The sequence below is a fragment of the Protomyctophum parallelum genome (genome assembly GCF_964188405.1).
Source record: "Protomyctophum parallelum genome assembly, chromosome: 17".
NCBI lineage: Eukaryota > Metazoa > Chordata > Actinopteri > Myctophiformes > Myctophidae > Protomyctophum > Protomyctophum parallelum.
Window position 1 is genome coordinate 22,656,369 of NC_139719.1, and position 18,727 is coordinate 22,675,095.

Genomic DNA, 18,727 nt, shown 5'->3' on the forward strand with positions numbered 1-18,727 from the left:
ATGTGTGCAGGGTTGAGCATGTTGAATCTAGTTTGCATTAATGAGGATTTAGTTGACACAATGAAATAAAAATGGCGATAGTATTCAGTGTGGGGCAGACGGCCTGTCACAGACAGATTTGGGACTTTGGGAGACCAGTAGCTTTGTTGTTGCAAGGAAAGCGGTAAAATGAGACTTTCGTGGTTGTTTTTGTCTCAGATTTAGTCCGACGGAGGGACACAGTATAACTCTATGGGGACACAAAAGTGACACAAAAGTGGGAACCGGAAGTATTTCTGGAGGGGGCGCTCACGTCACGGCTAAAATACTGAATTGGATGGTCGGGTCCTGTAGTCCTTGCAATCCAAACCTGACAGTTATCGATAGAAGCCTTTTGGTTGGCCTGATGACGGACAACTTAATCTTTTTGTCAACATTTTGAATGGCTTGGATGGTTTTGGTATACGCAAAGTCATAAATGGCAATGGTGCATCTCACATTGTCCAGGATGTCTACAAACTGAACTCTAGAAGTACTGCATTTGTCTTTATTGCGATCCACCATGCACTCTTTGGCCACGGTGAATGTGAAGTCTTCGTTTAAATGGTAGACTTTATATTTCAGCACGGGATCCTTGACACGATTGCAGATTCCTCCCAGAACAACAGTTCCAAAGTCACATATGTGATATGTCTATATTTGGGTTTGAGGAATTCCATTATGGACAAAAGGTGGCACCTGTGTTTCAACCTATCAGAGCCATGTTGTCAACAGGGTGCTATGTACTATGACCAGTGATGGAAAAAGTCTGAAATAAAAGTATCAATACTGCAATGTAGAACTACTTTGAAAAAGTTTGTAATTCAAAGTTTACTTACAAAAGTATTGGTATCAAAATGTACTTAAAGTACAAAAAGTAGAAACTACTCTTCATGCAGAATGTCTCATTTCAAGTTTTCAAATGTATAAAAATCTTTTGAAAATGGCCAAAATGTGTATAGGGCTGAAGTTGTTAAAGGTATATTCAGTGATTTCACTTAATTCAAATATCACTTATTTTTTTGTTTTGTTGTGATAATCCTCCCTACTATAGAGTGTGCTGGCCATATAAGGAGTTCCTCCCTGTCCCCAGTTAACCCCTGGGGGTCAAAAAACCTTAGGTTTCGTTTTTGACTCTCTATCCTGATTGGACGAAAGGCTGGGTCCCACAGCCAAAAACGAAACCTAAGGTTTTTTGAGTGAAATCACTGAATATACCTTTAATGTTGTTAAAAAATAATTGTAGTGGAGTAAAAGTACAATATTTGTGTCTGAGATGTACTGTGAGAAGTAAAAGTGCTGAACATTTCACATACTCAAGTAAAGTACAAACGCCTCAACATTTACCTAAGTACAGTACTTAAGTTACTTTACACCACTGTGCATATTCCACACGTAATGTCACACATTATTGTATTGTATTTGGGGTTTGTGGTGACTGTATAGTTTGAGGAATTCCATATACAGGCAAAAGGTGGCAAAACCTCATCTGTCTGAACAGTCTATAGGACAGAGTCCTGAACAGTCTATAGGACAGAGTCCTGAACAGCCTATAGGACAGAGTCCTGAACAGTCTATAGGACAGAGTCCTGAACAGTCTATAGGACAGAGTCCTGAACAGCCTATAGGACAGAGTCCTTAACAGTCTATAGGACAGAGTCCTGAACAGCCTATAGGACAGAGTCCTGAACAGTCTATAGGACAGAGTCCTGAACAGTCTATAGGACAGAGTCCTGAACAGCCTATAGGACAGAGTCCTTAACAGTCTATAGGACAGAGTCCTGAACAGCCTATAGGACAGAGTCCTGAACAGTCTATAGGACAGAGTCCTGAACAGTCTATAGGACAGAGTCCTGAACAGCCTATAGGACAGAGTCCTGAACAGTCTATAGGACAGAGTCCTGAACAGCCTATAGGACAGAGTCCTGAACAGCCTATAGGACAGAGTCCTGAACAGTCTATAGGACAGAGTCCTGAACAGTCTATAGGACAGAGTCCTGAACAGTCTATAGGACAGAGTCCTGAACAGTCTATAGGACAGAGTCCTGAACAGTCTATAGGACAGAGTCCTGAACAGCCTATAGGACAGAGTCCTGAACAGTCTATAGGACAGAGTCCTGAACAGTCTATAGGACAGAGTCCTGAACAGTCTATAGGACAGAGTCCTGAACAGCCTATAGGACAGAGTCCTGAACAGTCTATAGGACAGAGTCCTGAACAGTCTATAGGACAGAGTCCTGAACAGTCTATAGGACAGAGTCCTGAACAGCCTATAGGACAGAGTCCTGAACAGCCTATAGGACAGAGTCCTTAACAGTCTATAGGACAGAGTCCTGAACAGTCTATAGGACAGAGTCCTGAACAGCCTATAGGACAGAGTCCTGAACAGCCTATAGGACAGAGTCCTGAACAGCCTATAGGACAGAGTCCTGAACAGCCTATAGGACAGAGTCCTGAACAGCCTATAGGACAGAGTCCTGAACAGCCTATAGGACAGAGTCCTGAAAAGCCTATAGGACAGAGTCCTGAACAGTCTATAGGACAGAGTCCTGAACAGCCTATAGGACAGAGTCCTGAACAGCCTATAGGACAGAGTCCTGAACAGCCTATAGGACAGAGTCCTGAACAGCCTATAGGACAGAGTCCTGAACAGCCTATAGGACAGAGTCCTGAACAGTCTATAGGACAGAGTCCTGAACAGCCTATAGGACAGAGTCCTTAACAGTCTATAGGACAGAGTCCTGAACAGCCTATAGGACAGAGTCCTGAACAGTCTATAGGACAGAGTCCTGAACAGCCTATAGGACAGAGTCCTGAACAGTCTATAGGACAGAGTCCTGAACAGTCTATAGGACAGAGTCCTGAACAGCCTATAGGACAGAGTCCTGAACAGTCTATAGGACAGAGTCCTGAACAGTCTATAGGACAGAGTCCTGAACAGTCTATAGGACAGAGTCCTGAACAGTCTATAGGACAGAGTCCTGAACAGTCTATAGGACAGAGTCCTGATCAGTAAGAACTACGTCCACATATTTTACATCCACTCTAGTGTCAATGTGGACAATGAAGAGTCAGCAGAGAGAGAGAGAGAGAGACTGACAGAAAGATAAATGCTGCATAATAACAATAAGTCTTTAAAAAATAAAAAAGACATTACTTGGAAAATATAAATTACCTACATTAACCGCGCACGCACGCACACACACACACACACACACACACACACACACACACACACACACACACACACACACACACACACACACACACACACACACACACACACACACACACACACACACACACACACACACACACACACACACACACACACACACACACACACACACACACACTTTTTTCTACTGACTAGGTTGACCACAAGCTAAGTAGTGGTAATATATCAGCCCCTAGTGGTATGTCAGTGATACTGCATGCTATCTGGCAAAAGACAAGCCTCTGTGCATAACAAATATATACATAGATCTACTATGTATGTACACAAGGTCTATGTATTTACACTTCCCTTTAAAAAAAAGATTATGTGACTATCAAGTGTGGGCTGCCTTTAGGACGAAGCTTCCCCTTTGCAGTAAGAAAACCAAACTGTATCTATCAATTCACTGTATTGCTGAAAGCCAGGGAATAGGCTGATAGAGGCAGCGACTCTGTGTGTGTGTGTGTGTGTGTGTGTGTGTGTGTGTGTGTGTGTGTGTGTGTGTGTGTGTGTGTGTGTGTGTGTGTGTGCGCACATGCATGGCCGCATGCATGCATGAGTGAGTGAGTGAGTGAGTGAGTGTGTGTGTCTGTGTGAGAGAGTGTGGGAGAGAGAGAGAGATAGGGAGAGAGAAAGAGAGAGAGAAAGAGAGATACAGAGAGAGAGAGCGTTCACGTCTGTGTGTGAGTGCGCGCGTGCGTGCGTGTGTGAGAGAGAGACAGAGAGACAGAAAGAGAGATACAGAGAGAGAGAGAGAGAGAGCGTTCACGTCTGTGTGTTTGCGTAGTTGCGTACGTGCGTGCATGTGTTTGTGTATTTGTGTGTGTGTGAGAGTGAGGGAGAGACAGAGAGAGAGCGTTCACGTCTTCTGCTTGGCTGCTGAACACAGCAATGTGATTGGCCGTGTGCTACTGCAGTCTCAGCATCCACACAGCAGCAGCAGCAGTACAGTGAGAATCGGGACGGAGGGGCTTTAAATACAACCACAACTTCTCCTTCCTGAAAACCTCTTTGTTTTAGTTTTTTTTATCTTTTCTTTTTTCTTATTCCGTACAAAAAATGTCCTTCCTTCCGAGTTCCTCTCCGTTTCCGACAGCCTCACAACCTGAGGTCATTGACCGGCAGCTTTTCCGGAACGCAGCACTTCACTCGAGACCTAGCCTGTTTTGGGCTTTTTTTCCCCTTTTAGTTAGTTTAGTTAGTTTATTTATCTCAGTCATTTACAGTACAGTACATTTCAGAATGGGGGTTTCAGAATTACAGTTTGACTGAAAAGGTTTGGGCTGAAGCCGAAGCTTATTATGCCCACCTTTTTAATGATTCAAATAATAGAAGAAAGGGAAAAAAAGGAACAGAAAAAAAAACAAAACAGGAACAATAGCAAAAACTGATTCTCTGTAGTGATGTGCTTCTTGTATACCAATGATGAACAGAAAATTCATATTTAGCTTAAATGCCTTATACTAGTTACGTTACGCCCACATAGATTTCGCTTTTTTAGAGCGTACTTTTATATTTGAAGTGGTTGCTTCAAATATAGTGTATATTTTTATTCTGGTTTACTTTTACTGCATATGTGTTTGTATATTTATGTTTGAAGTGGTTACTTCAAATAATTTATTTTATTTATATATAATATATATATTATTATTATTATTATTTTATTTTTATTTTTTTATATATAATTTTGTAATATAATTTTGTAATATCTACTGCCTATGCATATTGTATATATTAAAGTGATTTTATATATTTGTCAATTATCATAGCTTTATATGATTTTTTTAATGTTCTTATGGAGTTGCTCTCTTTTAGTTCTGTATTGAGTTCGTTCCACAGATTCACCCCAATGGCAGATAGACATCTTTCTTTTATGTTAGTTCTTGAGATTTTGATTTTTTTGAATATTCCAGTTCCTCTGAGTTCGTATCTTTCCCTTTTTGAGTGGTGCAACCATAGGGTGCAGCCACTCCAATGCCCAGCTTTGTCCGTCCCTGGTGGTGTCCATGCATCACCTATGTGTCCCCGCGTCCCTGTGTCCCTGCGTCCCTATATGCTTGTTCTTTCTTTCTTGGAACACACCGGATGCTTCCCCTGCTGTGTTCCCTGGGAGACCCCATAGCCCTGCCGTTCACCTCACCTCACCACCTGTCCTGTCCTGTATAATAATATGCTGTACGTGTTGTCTGTGAACTACATTCTGCTAGTACTGGCCTCGGAGTGTCGCTGTGTGTTTGTGTTGACGTCTGCTATTTCGCTGCGCGCCGTTAATTAGCAAATAGAAGTACAACACAGTAAAATCCTGAGAGTCTGTTTAACCGATTGCACCCCATACACGTGCCCATTTAGTTCCAACTGTATGCTCTTAAGAGTTATATTACGATAACTATATTTCTGCTTTGGATAGATGTGCGTGGCATGAAGAGGCTGGATGAAACCAGAAAGACAGACAGCTTCCATGTACAGTAAACTACAGCCTGATTGACACTTAGTTGTGCACCAAAAAAAACTGCAGATCTACAAGCTCACAAGCTAGTACAAGTTCACATGTAAGGCTAGCTTGTGAGATTGTAGATCTGCTATAGGTTCGGTGCACGGCACGATGCACGAGCAAGTATAAATGAGGCATACGGTAAGCAGTGTTCACATCCAGTGGTGGAAAAAAGTACTCACATGTTTTACTTAAGTAAAAATATCAATACTGCTATATAGAAATACTCTGTTACAAGACAAGTTTGGAATAAAAAATTATTGACATCAAAATGTACTTAAAGTAGAAAGTACTCCTTATGCAGAATGTCCCATTTCAAGTTTTCAAATATCTAAAAAGATTGACATTGATGCGACACAGTGTGAGCTTGTAGATCGGCTATGTTGTGGCCGAAATGTATATACTGTAAGTGGTTAATGTATAGTAACTATACAGCAACACAAAGTTTTAAATAGTGGAATAAAAGTACAATATTTGGACCTGAGATGTAGTGGAAGATGTAGATGTAGCAAAAAGTATTGGAAATTGGAAATGCTCAAGTGGAAATACCTCAAAATTGTACTTAAGTACAGTACTTAATTTAGACCCGAGGATGAACTCTCTATAGTACACCACTTCTCCCTGACTGTCACCACGGAGCTACTTCTCTGCAGGCTTTCCCTCTGCCATGTGATTGGCCAACAGGCCGGTAACGCTCTTCCCCCCCCATTGGACCATGGGAGCTGATGTTGCTCAGCTGCTGTGGAAGAATTTCATGCATACATGCGAGGCCATGTGTGTGTGTGTGTGTGTGTGTGTGTGTGTGTGTGTGTGTGTGTGTGTGTGTGTGTGTGTGTGTGTGTGTGTGTGTGTGTGTGTGTGTGTGTGTGTGTGTGTGTGTGGAGCAGACCGTCTGTTTAGCTGACAAACCAAGAGGTATATGAACAATGGACATACTAGAAAACCAGGAGGCTAAAGAGACAGACAGACAGACAGACAGACAGACAGACAGACAGACAGACAGACACTCTACATTGATTAGTTGGGGACTACAGACGAAAATTAGCTTCTGGTTAACTCTGGCTCATTTACATGGATGTGTAAACCGACATGTTGATTAATGTGCAGCTGTCCCTAGTAAATAAAGAAAATAGTTAGATAAGATTAACTGTTTTAAAGAACTGAAATACCGATTGTTTTCAGCAAGCGACAAGGTCGTACGACAAAGCACAAATTAGGCTAGAAATTGTTGGCAATACAATTAAATGCTCCATGACAGATCACATTACAGGACCAATGTCATCGAACATGGTCCTGAAGCGTGTGATGTCATGTGTTCATCAGTCTCTCAGTCACGTCAGCATGGTTTCTATTTCCTCTTCATGAGAAGATCGGCAACTGCTGTTGCTTAAAACAGACTGGAGGAAAACAACCACAATAGCATGATTTGAAATCATTGATTTCTATTGTTGACACATTAACACACGCGTGCACGCACACACGCAGGCGCACACACACGCAGGCGCACACACACCACACACACACACACACACACACACACACACACACACACACATGTTCTCTATAATAACACCCTACATTTATGAGCTTTAAGACTTATATTATTCCCACCTGAATTGGGCTGTGATGATGAGACATCCAAATTAAGGCTCTGACATGGAAACCTCGTTCCTTTTTTACTAATTCTTGGCACAGTACGGGACATGGAAAAAGGGGAAACCTGGTTACAAGGGGGGGGGGGGGGGGGGGGATTCAGTTTTCAGCTTCACCCAGCTGATGGCTGCTCAGGGGGTTCTGATAAGCCTTCAGGACAAGCAGTTATGGGTTAAGTGTCTTGCGCCTCGAAAAAGGCTGCGAAACAACCCTGGAACCTTTTCGTTATATTACACATCATGGCCTCTCTCTCTACCCATCCAGCAATGACCAACCCTGACATTTCATGTTCTGCACTCTCCTTCTCAGTGATCAGAAGCAACAGATCACCACAAACAACAACACATAAAAAGGCAAAGGTTCACCTATTATCCGCTGTATAGAACGCAGTTGGAGCAGGATCAAAGGGGAAATGGAAATTATGAACAATTGTCCATTAGCTGCACGACTCCAGATTGAGAGTTCTCGAAGCGATTATGGAACGTCTCCATAGGTCGATATACTGTAGCACTTAGGTGGAGTGTGCAGCATCCCACTGGCTTGCTATACTTCCTCCGTCTCTCACTTGGGATGCTGACACTCATTACTTAACTGTATATACTGTATTTTGTGCTTGTATCATCTAAACCAGCCCGTTTGCCATCACATTACGACTGCAGCATTGTCTGCTGCAGCACGAGTTCTCTGAGTTCTCTCTCGTCAAAACCGCCCAAGAAATAACATTCTGGGGACCGAGGAACGCCCACAAGCACCTCTTTTCACTCACACACATAGATACATAAATATTCAATACAAGCAGGCACACTGGTACAGACACACTTACATACAAAAACAAACACACACACACACACACACACACACACACACACACACACACACACACACACACACACACACACACACACACACACACACACACACACACACACACACACAGACACAGACACAGACACAGACACACACAGACACACACACACACACACACACACACACACACACACACACACACACACACACACACACACACACAATCTGTCCCATGGTGACTCCCTGCCTAGTTCCGGTAAACTGGACAGCGGGTGATACAGTATTTAAACACCACTCAGCACTTTACCATCACGCTACCTGCCTGCCTGAACGTGTGTGTGCGACTGTGCGTGTGCGCGCTTGTGTGTGTGTGTGTGTGTGTGTGTGCGTGCGTGTGTGTGTGTGCGTGCGTGTGTGTGAGCGTCTCTAATCGAGACAGAGCCCCACCCTACTGCTAACCTTCAAAGTGTCCGCTAGCACTCTAGGTCTGAGAAAAACATGCCAACAGCCATGGAAAGACTTCCGCGGAATCAATGATGACACAGCAATGTTTCCACTGTTAACATCCCATTAGTGATCCACTACACCGAGAGTCTTCCATACACTCCTCATATTCCTCACGGATATGCATTTACATAACTGTATACTGTATATGGTAGCTTTGTTGTAATCTACATTCAGCCTGCTGGCTGTGTTGTTTATAACAGCAACAGCTACATTTGCGTGTTGTTTTGTTTAATGTTTCCCATGTCGAATAATGAACTGTCAAATATTCACCTGAGAGTTGTCTGTGTAGCTGCTACAGGTACAAAAGCTAAATTAAATATCATGACTGAACCACTTTGTCCCAATCTGTGGTTTGTGAGTACTGTGACCAGTTGCCGTTTCCTACAAAATTATAATAAAAATAATGGGCGATGACGATGCTTAGGTATTATGATTCTAAAACCTTCTAAAAAAGGCTTTGACCTTTGCTTTTATGAAATATCCGAGACCGTTCATGTCTCATGGAAGATGCATCGGTTCTGATTGCAGGTTTGACCACTTCAAATGCTCTTTCACCTTAAAAAAAACGAATAACTGAAAATAGCCGATCTACAAGCTCACAACACGTCGCTGCACAAAATGTTGCATGACATGCTTCCATAGAAGACTTCTATTCCCTGTGTTTGTGTGAGTTAGCAAGATACTGGAACTTGAGCACAGCTGGGCGGATTTTCATAAATACTTGTGGGTGTACAGTATGAGCAGTACTGTAGGTTGTCCCGAAGAGATGACTACGCTTTGGATTGAAAAGTCAAAGGTGAAGGTCACAATGACATAGATTGAACAAGAGAATATTGGCGCAGCCACAGGTGCATTTCTTTAATTGTTTAATGCACATTGCAGGATATGTGGTGATTGTTGTCAAGGGGTCCAGAATGGCTCCTGTCATGACATAAATAATTGTATGACTGTGTCCTATTTCCCAGTAGCAGTGAGACAGAAGGAAGCCAAGAACAACCTATGCCTATAGGACGCCACAAGCACATAACATTACTGGAATGTGTGTTAGCACGTAGCAAACATGCTGACAACCACTTTCAACCTGGTGTCACCATTTTGGGCATGTCATTATCGGTGAACATTCTTCACAATCTATAGCGATATATATTTGCTATTCTTCGGCATAGAAACAGAGTATATATGGGGCTAAAGTGGTTAACCATTGGAACGGATTTCATCATATTCTAATGGCTAAGGCAAATATATCAAAACAAAGAGCAGGGGTATTGGCAATGAGAAGTGCGTGTTTGCGTGCGTGCGTGCGTGTGTGCGCGTGTGTGCCGTGCATGCATGGGGTGTCCCAGTTCTTAATGTATTTCTCTCACTGCAGAGGAGAGAAGAAGACAGCTGCAGGGGGAAGCGGGGGAAGACAAGATGAAAGGCTTAACTAACAGAATCCCCCTCCCCTTCTCTCTCTCTCTGCCCGCTTTCTCTATCTTCTTGTCTCCGGGTCTCTCTCCCCTCTTGGCTAAAAGAAAGCAGTTGCACTTTCTCTCGCCCTGGTTATTCTGTACTACCTCTTTCGATAGTCCCGCTCTCAATTCCCATGCTCCTTAATTTGATTCCGCCTCTCTCTCTCTCTCTCTCTCCTTATGCAGTGCAAGCTGTAGAGTGGGTGTGGAATCACCCCCACTGGCAACAGCCGTGTGCCAGTATCTTAACCACTTAAACCGTACGCCATTAACTAGCCCTATAAGCCTTAACCCAGGGGTCTAGTAGGTGTTCTCTCTCCTTTTTCCCATCTACGCCAAATCACCGATTTGTATCGAATCAGTGTTCTGATGCTATTTGGCTAACGGCTGAAAAGTACAGCTCGCCGGGTGCAGAGTGCAGACACCACACTCCTCTCCTCTCCTCTCCTCCTTTACTCTACTCCTCCTCTCCTCTCCTCTCCTCTCCTCTCCTCTCCTCTCCTCTCCTCTCCTCTCCTCTCCTCTCCTCTCCTCTCCTCTCCTCTCCTCTCCTCTCCTCTCCTCTTCTCCTCTCCTCTCCTCTCCTCCTTTACTCTTCCCCTCTCCTCTCTCTTTTTTACTCCTCTCCTCTCCTCTCCTCTCCTCCATTCTCTCCTCCTTTCCTCTCCTCTCCTCTCCTGACTTGTTCTCTCCTCTCCTCTCTAATGGAACCATGTTTCATAATTCATGACGTTCTCTGCTCAGCCAGGTCTTTCCTCACTAGACTGCCGCTCCTCGCTGAGCGCCGAGCGGAGGCTGAACGGTAATGACGTATGTAAAGATAAGGGACATTCTGGCGTCCTACAGCAGCAACAGCAGCTTTAGAGGGAAACACAGGAGAGTTACGGGAACCCAACCGTATAGGCCTGACTATTAGCTGACTATTGTGGATGCAATATATGAACCATTGTCTGTTATATAACATCTTCCCAGAATGTACCGTTGCCGCTTTCACAAATGCATGGAGGTTGCAGAGGAGGGGGGACATGCGTCTGACTAATGTGAACACTTTGTGGGCCAACAACAGAATTCTTGTTCACGCAGCTTTGTGACGCACCACAAGACAGTTCCCTCTGTGGATGATAGTGCAGTCACTTGCAATTTGGAGAGAGCTTTGGAGATTTCAATTGTATTCCTTTAATTAATATTGTTCACACCTGCGAGTGTACGGACGCTGGACGGATGGGAGAGGAGGACGCTATTCAGATGCTACGAGGCAGACTATAGCTTGAGAGTAGGGGTGGGCGATATGGAATAATATAATATTACGAGTATCCCGATATACACAATGTTACCACAAGATTTTTTCATGCGGTTTTGATGGTTATTTTTCAAGTTACTTAACAGTACAACTAATACTAAGCTAACAAAAATGAAAAGAAAAAGGAGTAAGAGACCAAAATACAGTTTATTATTTGTGGGGGAACGAAACCATCGTTGTACAGAAGTACGACATCTCTGAAACGGCATATCGTGGAGACACTGTATCGCCTCGACAATATTTATCACGATATCGCCCACTCCTAATTATAAGTCTCGTCTCGAACAGAGGAATTCAAAAGAGGACGACCGAGGGGAGAGAAGGATGTGAGACATTGTCATATTTTCATTTGAATCTAAATCACAATGCTTCATTTATACTATTATATATTAACGGTGTCGCTCATCAAAAATAGCGAATCTATTGTTTAGATCGGCTATTTTCAGAGAGGGACACTGTCATACAACAAAATCAACATAAACCAAATCAGGCTTAAGCTTCTCACTGAGACAGATGAAAAAAAGGAGACAGATGCAGAGAAAAACAGATAAACGTCTACTTTTAACAGACAAAATATACAGTACAATCAATACGAGTCATTTTAAGTGAGGTTGAGAGACTCTGGAACCCGTCTGAACAGAAGTGACAAAAAGCAAGGAACAGCCACATGAAAGAGACACATGTATGTGGGGGTCGAATATATGGATGGGGGAATAACGGTGCCACCATTATTTCTACACAGACAATGAAGACGATAGCGGAGGGAGGGAGACGGGGGAGGGAGGAAGGGAGGGAGACTGGGGAGGGAGGGAGGGAGGGAGACGGACGGGGGAGGGAGGGAGGGAGGGAGGGAGGGAGGGAGGGAGGGAGGGAGGGAGAGAGACGGGGGAGGGGTACATTTAAATAAAAGGGGTAAAAGAGGTGGAGGGGTGTAGTGGAGGACTGGAGGGGGTTATTGCTTGAAAAATGAGTCTTGGCTTAAATAAGTGTCAGGGGATTATCATGGTGGGATGGCTCGCCACAGGGGAGTTCTGTGTGATGCGTGTGTGCGTGCGTGCGTGCGTGCACGATTCCCCCAGCAGCAGAAGCGTGGCAGAACAATACATCCCTCTGCCAACTTGACAGAGAAAAGGGAGAGAAAGGGAGAGAGAGAGAGAGAGAGAGAGAGAGAGAGAGAGGCAGGGAAAAGATAAAAACAGATAGATGGGTTGGGGGAGGAGCAATGGAGATGAGATGAGAACAGATGAAAAAGACAGAATTGACTCCTGCCCAAAAATAAACCTGATAGCAGTCTCCTCTTCTCCTCTCCTGTCTTCTTCTACCCTACTCTATACTCTCCTCTCTACCCATCTCGTCTCCTCCTCTCCTCTCTACCCATCTCCTCTCCTCTCCTCCTCTACCCATCTCATCTCCTCCTCTCTACCCATCTCCTCTCCTCCTCTCTACCCATCTCCTCTCCTCTCCTCCTCTACCCATCTCATCTCCTCCTCTCCTCCTCTCCTCTCTACCCATCTCCTCTCCTCTCCTCTCTACCCATCTCCTCTCCTCCTTTCCCCTCATCTACCCATCTCCCCTCCTCCTTTCCTCTCATCCAACCATCTCCTCTCCTCCTCTCATCTCTACCCATCTCCTCTCTAAAAGCCTCCCTCTATGAGACACATGCCCATGTCGTACATTCTCTGTTACAGTACATGCCATCCACTGATGACATCAGGGATCTCCATATATGGGCATGAATGGGACAAGGACTGACAGATACAGAGATCTATATACAGTATGGGCATAAAAGAGACACGGATATACTACGGCTCTCTGACAAGCCTCTGACACGTGATCGGCGGTGTGACGTATAGGAACTGTAGATGTGAGGTAGTGCCAGAACAAATAGCACCCCCCCCAACGTCTAGTTATATTCAACAAACTGAAAGAGTAATCCAAATAATCACTGATCAATAGTTGCAGCCCACCTAGAGACCCCGGCTTACATTGTGAATCCATGGAGAGACGCAGCTCGCCACATCTCTGTCTTTGGAGTGGATTGCTCTAATGGTTCACTTCCTTGAAGTTAGCCGCATTGATTCTGTCCTGCTGCCAGTCTCCAGCCATGCTGGGCCTGGGGGCTGCATAGCAAGGCCTTCTGACACAGATATCAATATAGCAGCATTGCGTTTGGTTATTGATAGAGATGTCCCGATACTGTATCGGTATCGGAAAAGTATCGGTATCGGCCCTTATTTGTCATATCGGGTCGTATCGGTATCGGCGAATATATGCCAGTCTAACCACCGATCCGACACAGGGGTAAGGGGTTTGACACTATGGCAGGTAAATAAAATGTTGGGGCATGTGGAGTTCGCTTTCGAGTTGCCCAAACTGCAAGTGCACATTTGAGTGAAGAGTCTGCTATAAACACAACACAAGATATACAGTATAGCTATAGATAACTATAAACACAATACTGGTATGGTTATTTCACAAAACACATACCGTGAAGAAATGAAAAAATCACACTTGTGTGAAGTGAGGGGCGGCCACTGTGGCTGCCACACGATTTCAGATTCACAGCTGTATATACGTTACGAGGCCACGTCTCACGTCTACGTTTAGTGCCCTAAACAAACGACATAATTAACGTAATTCCTCCAATGCAATTTCTCCACAATACAACTTATGTCCAGTCAGCTACAGTAGCTATAGGCAGATGCCCAGCCCCATTTTACAGTAAGGATCAGTAGCACATACGTAGTGCTGACTGCAGGGCTGAGACACCGGCAACAAAAAGCAACTAATACATACTGACATGCCATAATAGCCTAACAGCAGAGCCCATGACCTCATGGCTTAACCCATTCTGACCGGGCACCCATTTTGGTGTTGGCATCATGTCGTGCTTTAGCTATTGAAAAATAGCAGATCTACAAGCTCGGATCGCGCCACCGAGTGGCGCGATACGAGCTTGTAGGTCTGCTATTTTTTGAAAAATCGAAGAACGACTGACATTTTTAGAATCTGATCTCAGGTCAGAATGGGTTCATCAGACCAGTGTGTGTCCGGCGGAAACCTCGTATGAATCTGATCTCAGGTCAGAATGGGTTAATGGTATTGCTTTGCTTGGTGTGCTTGCAGCTAATAGCTCTCGGTGGGAACTACAGTATACAGTAGCTCCCTGCAATTGATGATGTGTAGGCCCTGAATTCACTTCTCTAAACATGGGCTTTATACAGTAATGGTTGTGTGGCGCTCATCGCAGCCGCACGAGAAGGTACAGTGTTGTTTGAAGCTGAACCATTACATTACATCATGACATAAAGTGTTTTCATTGTGTGTAGCAGAAATTGCAGAAAGAGAGGGGAAATAGTGAGACCCTCTGAGATATACAATACAGCGTGATATGGATGCAGGTTTATTTTTGCGAGAACAGCTGCTGAGGGTTACTTTTTTACGGCCCCCGATAAATGGACGAAGCGATTGTTACAGTTAAAGAGGAATCCAGTGGAACTGGAAATATACACTGTTTGGAGCCAAGGCACATCTAGTGAGAGGAGAGGAGAGGAGAGGAGAGGAGAGGAGAAGAGAAGAGAAGAGAAGAGAAGAGAAGAGAAGAGAAGAGAAGAGAAGAGAAGAGAAGAGAAGAGAAGAGAAGAGAAGAGAAGAGGGTTAGATCGGTGAGATGCATGGCAGTGCCAGGACTTGGCCCATGGCAGACACGGTTATTGATTTACCGTAAGTGGTTCCAGGACAGACGATATCCTCTAGAGGCGGAACCATACCCTGCAAACGTCGGCAGGGAAACTACTGATGTCACTACACACAGTCACACACACACGTTCAACACGTTGCTGCCAGTGCCTGTTGCGGGAAGGTCCCACATCACGTGGTGAAGGTCAAAGCTCTATATTTTTCACTGTGTCGCTGCCAAACACCGTGGCGCTCTTGCCAGCAAACAGTTCACAAGGTTAATCCTATATAGTGCACAGTACACACACACACACACACACACACACACACACACACACACTACTGTCACTTTCACTGATGCTCTTAATACCCAGAGCAACTCATGACATGAGTTGAATGATCTACAGCAGTGGTTCCCAAAGTGGGGTCCGGGGACCCCTAGGGGTCCTTGAGAGAGTTCCAGGGGGTCCCCAGCTAAATGATAATTAGGAACCAAATGGACCCTTATGGGTCCATTACACTCTATACAATGTGTAAACCTTTCCCCCTATAAGATGCAGTACGTGTCACACAAGGAAAACGTAATGGTGGTTTCCATTACGACAAATTGAAAAATAACTTCATGCTCGACATTTAACCCATAAAAACATGAACAAGATACGTAGAACTGTATATGGTCCATTAGTGTAAATCAGTGTAAAAGACTGCGTCTGCCATGAGCCATGAATCTGGGCACCACCATCATACCTAACCCCCCCCGATATATGCCTTTTCACTCCACTCTGCTCCTCTCTGACCTAGCTGTCTAAGGGCAGGATAGATCCCAAACACATCTAGGAAAACTACCAGCTGGATTGCCATGGGATTTGTTGCGCACCTGACGATGGCCTCTGCTGATTTGGTGACACCACTGTCTTTTCCTCTATATAGCGCCGGCTATAGAGCTGCAACTATCGATTATCTTTCTATTGATTACTTTTTCGATCAATTGAATAATCAAGTAGTGCGTTTTTTTGTATAATTCGTGAAAACGTGAACATTTTCAAATTGGTTCTCAAACCTTTTAGTGTCAAGGACTCCCGCCAAATGTATTTGGCTGTGGACCACCATGTCAGGGACCTCCAGAAGCAAAAATGTCAGTAAAAACCAAAGTATAAAATATGGTAAAAGTGGTTAAAATGATTGTGACGCTATATTAACCCCAAGGACCCCACTTTGAGAACCAATGCTCTCTAGGGGCTGCTAGCGTGTTTCTTGTTTTGTTTTTTAACATGCACGTAGTCTTGTTTGCATTTCCTTGACACCGCTGTCAGCCGAATGAGCGAGAGGGTTGTTGTCAACTCAACGACTATAACAGTTCCTAGATGAGAAAACAATCATGTGACAGCTGTGTGAGTGACACTGCTGGGAGTGTTCCATACTTCCTTTGTGGCTCTTTGCTTCAGGACTGTGTGACCTTGTTGCTGATGAGGTCACCGCAATTAAGACTGTGACAGGTGACTAACCCCGCAGGCTAATGTAGGCTAAAGTCTAACAAGCAAACATGCGCGAGCGCACGCACACCATGCACGCACGCACGCACACTCACTCACTCAGGCCATATCTTTCTCTCTCACAAATGCACTCACTCAAGTCCACTAATGATTTTGCGCAAGCAATTGTACCAAAAAGAAAAACGCCCACACTCAGCGCAAAATCTATTTTAAAGTAGAGTTGTGTTTTGCTGAATGCAGCCGTCTCGTTGCGGTGATAAGTATTGATTAGGCATCAATAAGTCCTATGGATTTATCACGTCAATAAATGACATGTGTGCACTGTTCGTGTGTGTGTGTGTGTGTGTGTGTGTGTGTGTGTGTGTGTGTGTGTGTGCGGGGAGGGGGCTGAGTGAAAGTAGGGTCTCAACATTGCCCTTGGGCAATGACACCCACACGTGTATAGATACTGGACAGGCACCTAACTGGAAAGGGTTAATGGCTCAATTTCATATGTGCTGTTGACTAATGTGAATCCAGAGCTCTACTGTCAGGTGGGCGGAGACACATTTGGGGAAACCAAATGCATCATATCAATCACATGATGAAAAACAACCTACAACAGCTAGAGAAAGGAATGATAGAGAGAGAGAGAGAGAGAGAGAGAGAGAGAGAGAGAGAGAGACTATAACAGAGAAGGGAGGAAATAGCAGCAGGAAACATTTTTGGTGTTTTAGATGAAAACTGCATTCGATTGCATTACATCAACCGCCAGCTCAACGCAGCTGGCTTTGTGTGGCCTATAGTGCTGTGTCAGCCGATAGTAAAGACATCACTCATGGATCCACTATGCTGTCTGGGAGACGAGACAACTCTCCGTCTAAACGCGCACGCACGCACACGCGCACACACACACACACACACACACGTAAGCACGCTCACGCACACACGCACACAGAAACACCAGGGGTCGATGAAGTTACTTTCAACGCAAAAAACCCAACCAAACCTCACCTCTATAAATATTCTCAGTTCTCTGCCCTTTTTTTATCCCCCCCCCCCCCCCCCCCCCCTCTCTCTCTCTCTCTCTCTGTCTGTCCCCCTCTCCATCCCTCTCTCTCTTCATCAACATCCACCCATCTCTCCCTCCATCCATCTTTCCCCCATCCTTAGTTTCCACCCCAGTTTCTCTCTCCCTCCATCATCCAAGCCACCCGTCCCACTTGCTGCCTCTCAATTCCCCGTGGGACCCCTCCCTCCCCGCCTCCGTCCCTCCAAGTGTGTGTGTGTGTGTGTGTGTGTGTGTGTGGGTGAAGAGGCTGCATCAGGACAAAAGAAAATCTCCCAGAGTCAGCTTAATCTCCAGCACCTCCACATAATTATTTCTTTCTGTATCTCCCTCTATTCCTCTCCCCTCATCCTCCACCGTCTCCAATCCTGTAAAATCCTCCCGTTTTTTCTCAGCCCTCTCTCTCTGCCTCCCTATATGCCATGTTCTCCTCTCCTCTCCTCTCCTCTCCTCTCCTCTCCTCTCCTCTCCTCTCCTCTCCTCTCCTCTCCTCTCCTCTCCTCTCCTCTCCTCTCCTCTCCTCTCCTCTCCTCTCCTCTCCTCTCCTCTATACCTTTCTCTTCAGCTCACGGGATGCTTTCCTCGCCGCCTTCTTCTTCTTGGTCTTCTCATCCTCTACGGAGTTTAGGTCCACGTCCGCCTTTTTCTTCAGCACCCCGGCTGCGTGCGCCATGCTGCCCCACCGCTCAGATTAATCACAGGTGGGAAATCAAGAGAGACGAACGGAAGAAGGGAAAGAGTGCAGCGCTATGTCCCCACTCAATCTTCTCTCCTCAGAGGCTTATTTTCCTCGTTCTCTCCTTGTGTCTTCTTTCCCGTTGTGTTTGTGTCTGAGAGGGGAGTCCAGCAGGTATATGTGAGGAAAGCGTTTCCGTTCACCCCTCTTTCCACACACCTTTCTTTCCCTAGTGTGTGTCCATGCGCTGCAGGGGCGCGGGTCTAGCTCGGGGCAGGGCTGAGTTGAGTGAGGAATGGAGAGATGACACAGGTGGAGAGGGAGGCATTCTCCCAACCTCTCGCCTCTCTTAAGACCTCAGAGACGCGCGGCTGCCGTCCCCGCTCCT

General features: G+C 45.0%; 1 protein-coding gene across 1 annotated transcript in view; it reads right to left on the reverse strand.

Annotated features, from left to right (window-relative positions):
* Positions 1-18,336, reverse strand: part of LOC310874652 (uncharacterized protein) — a gene marked incomplete at both ends in the record, with an annotated part of 51,328 nt that extends 32,992 nt beyond the window's left edge. Inside the window, one exon of the mRNA XM_083787513.1 lies at positions 18,217-18,336. Within this exon, the coding sequence (XP_083643639.1) occupies positions 18,217-18,336 (120 nt within the window). The remainder of the gene's footprint in view (positions 1-18,216) is intronic.
* Between the last annotated feature and the right edge of the window lie 391 nt (positions 18,337-18,727).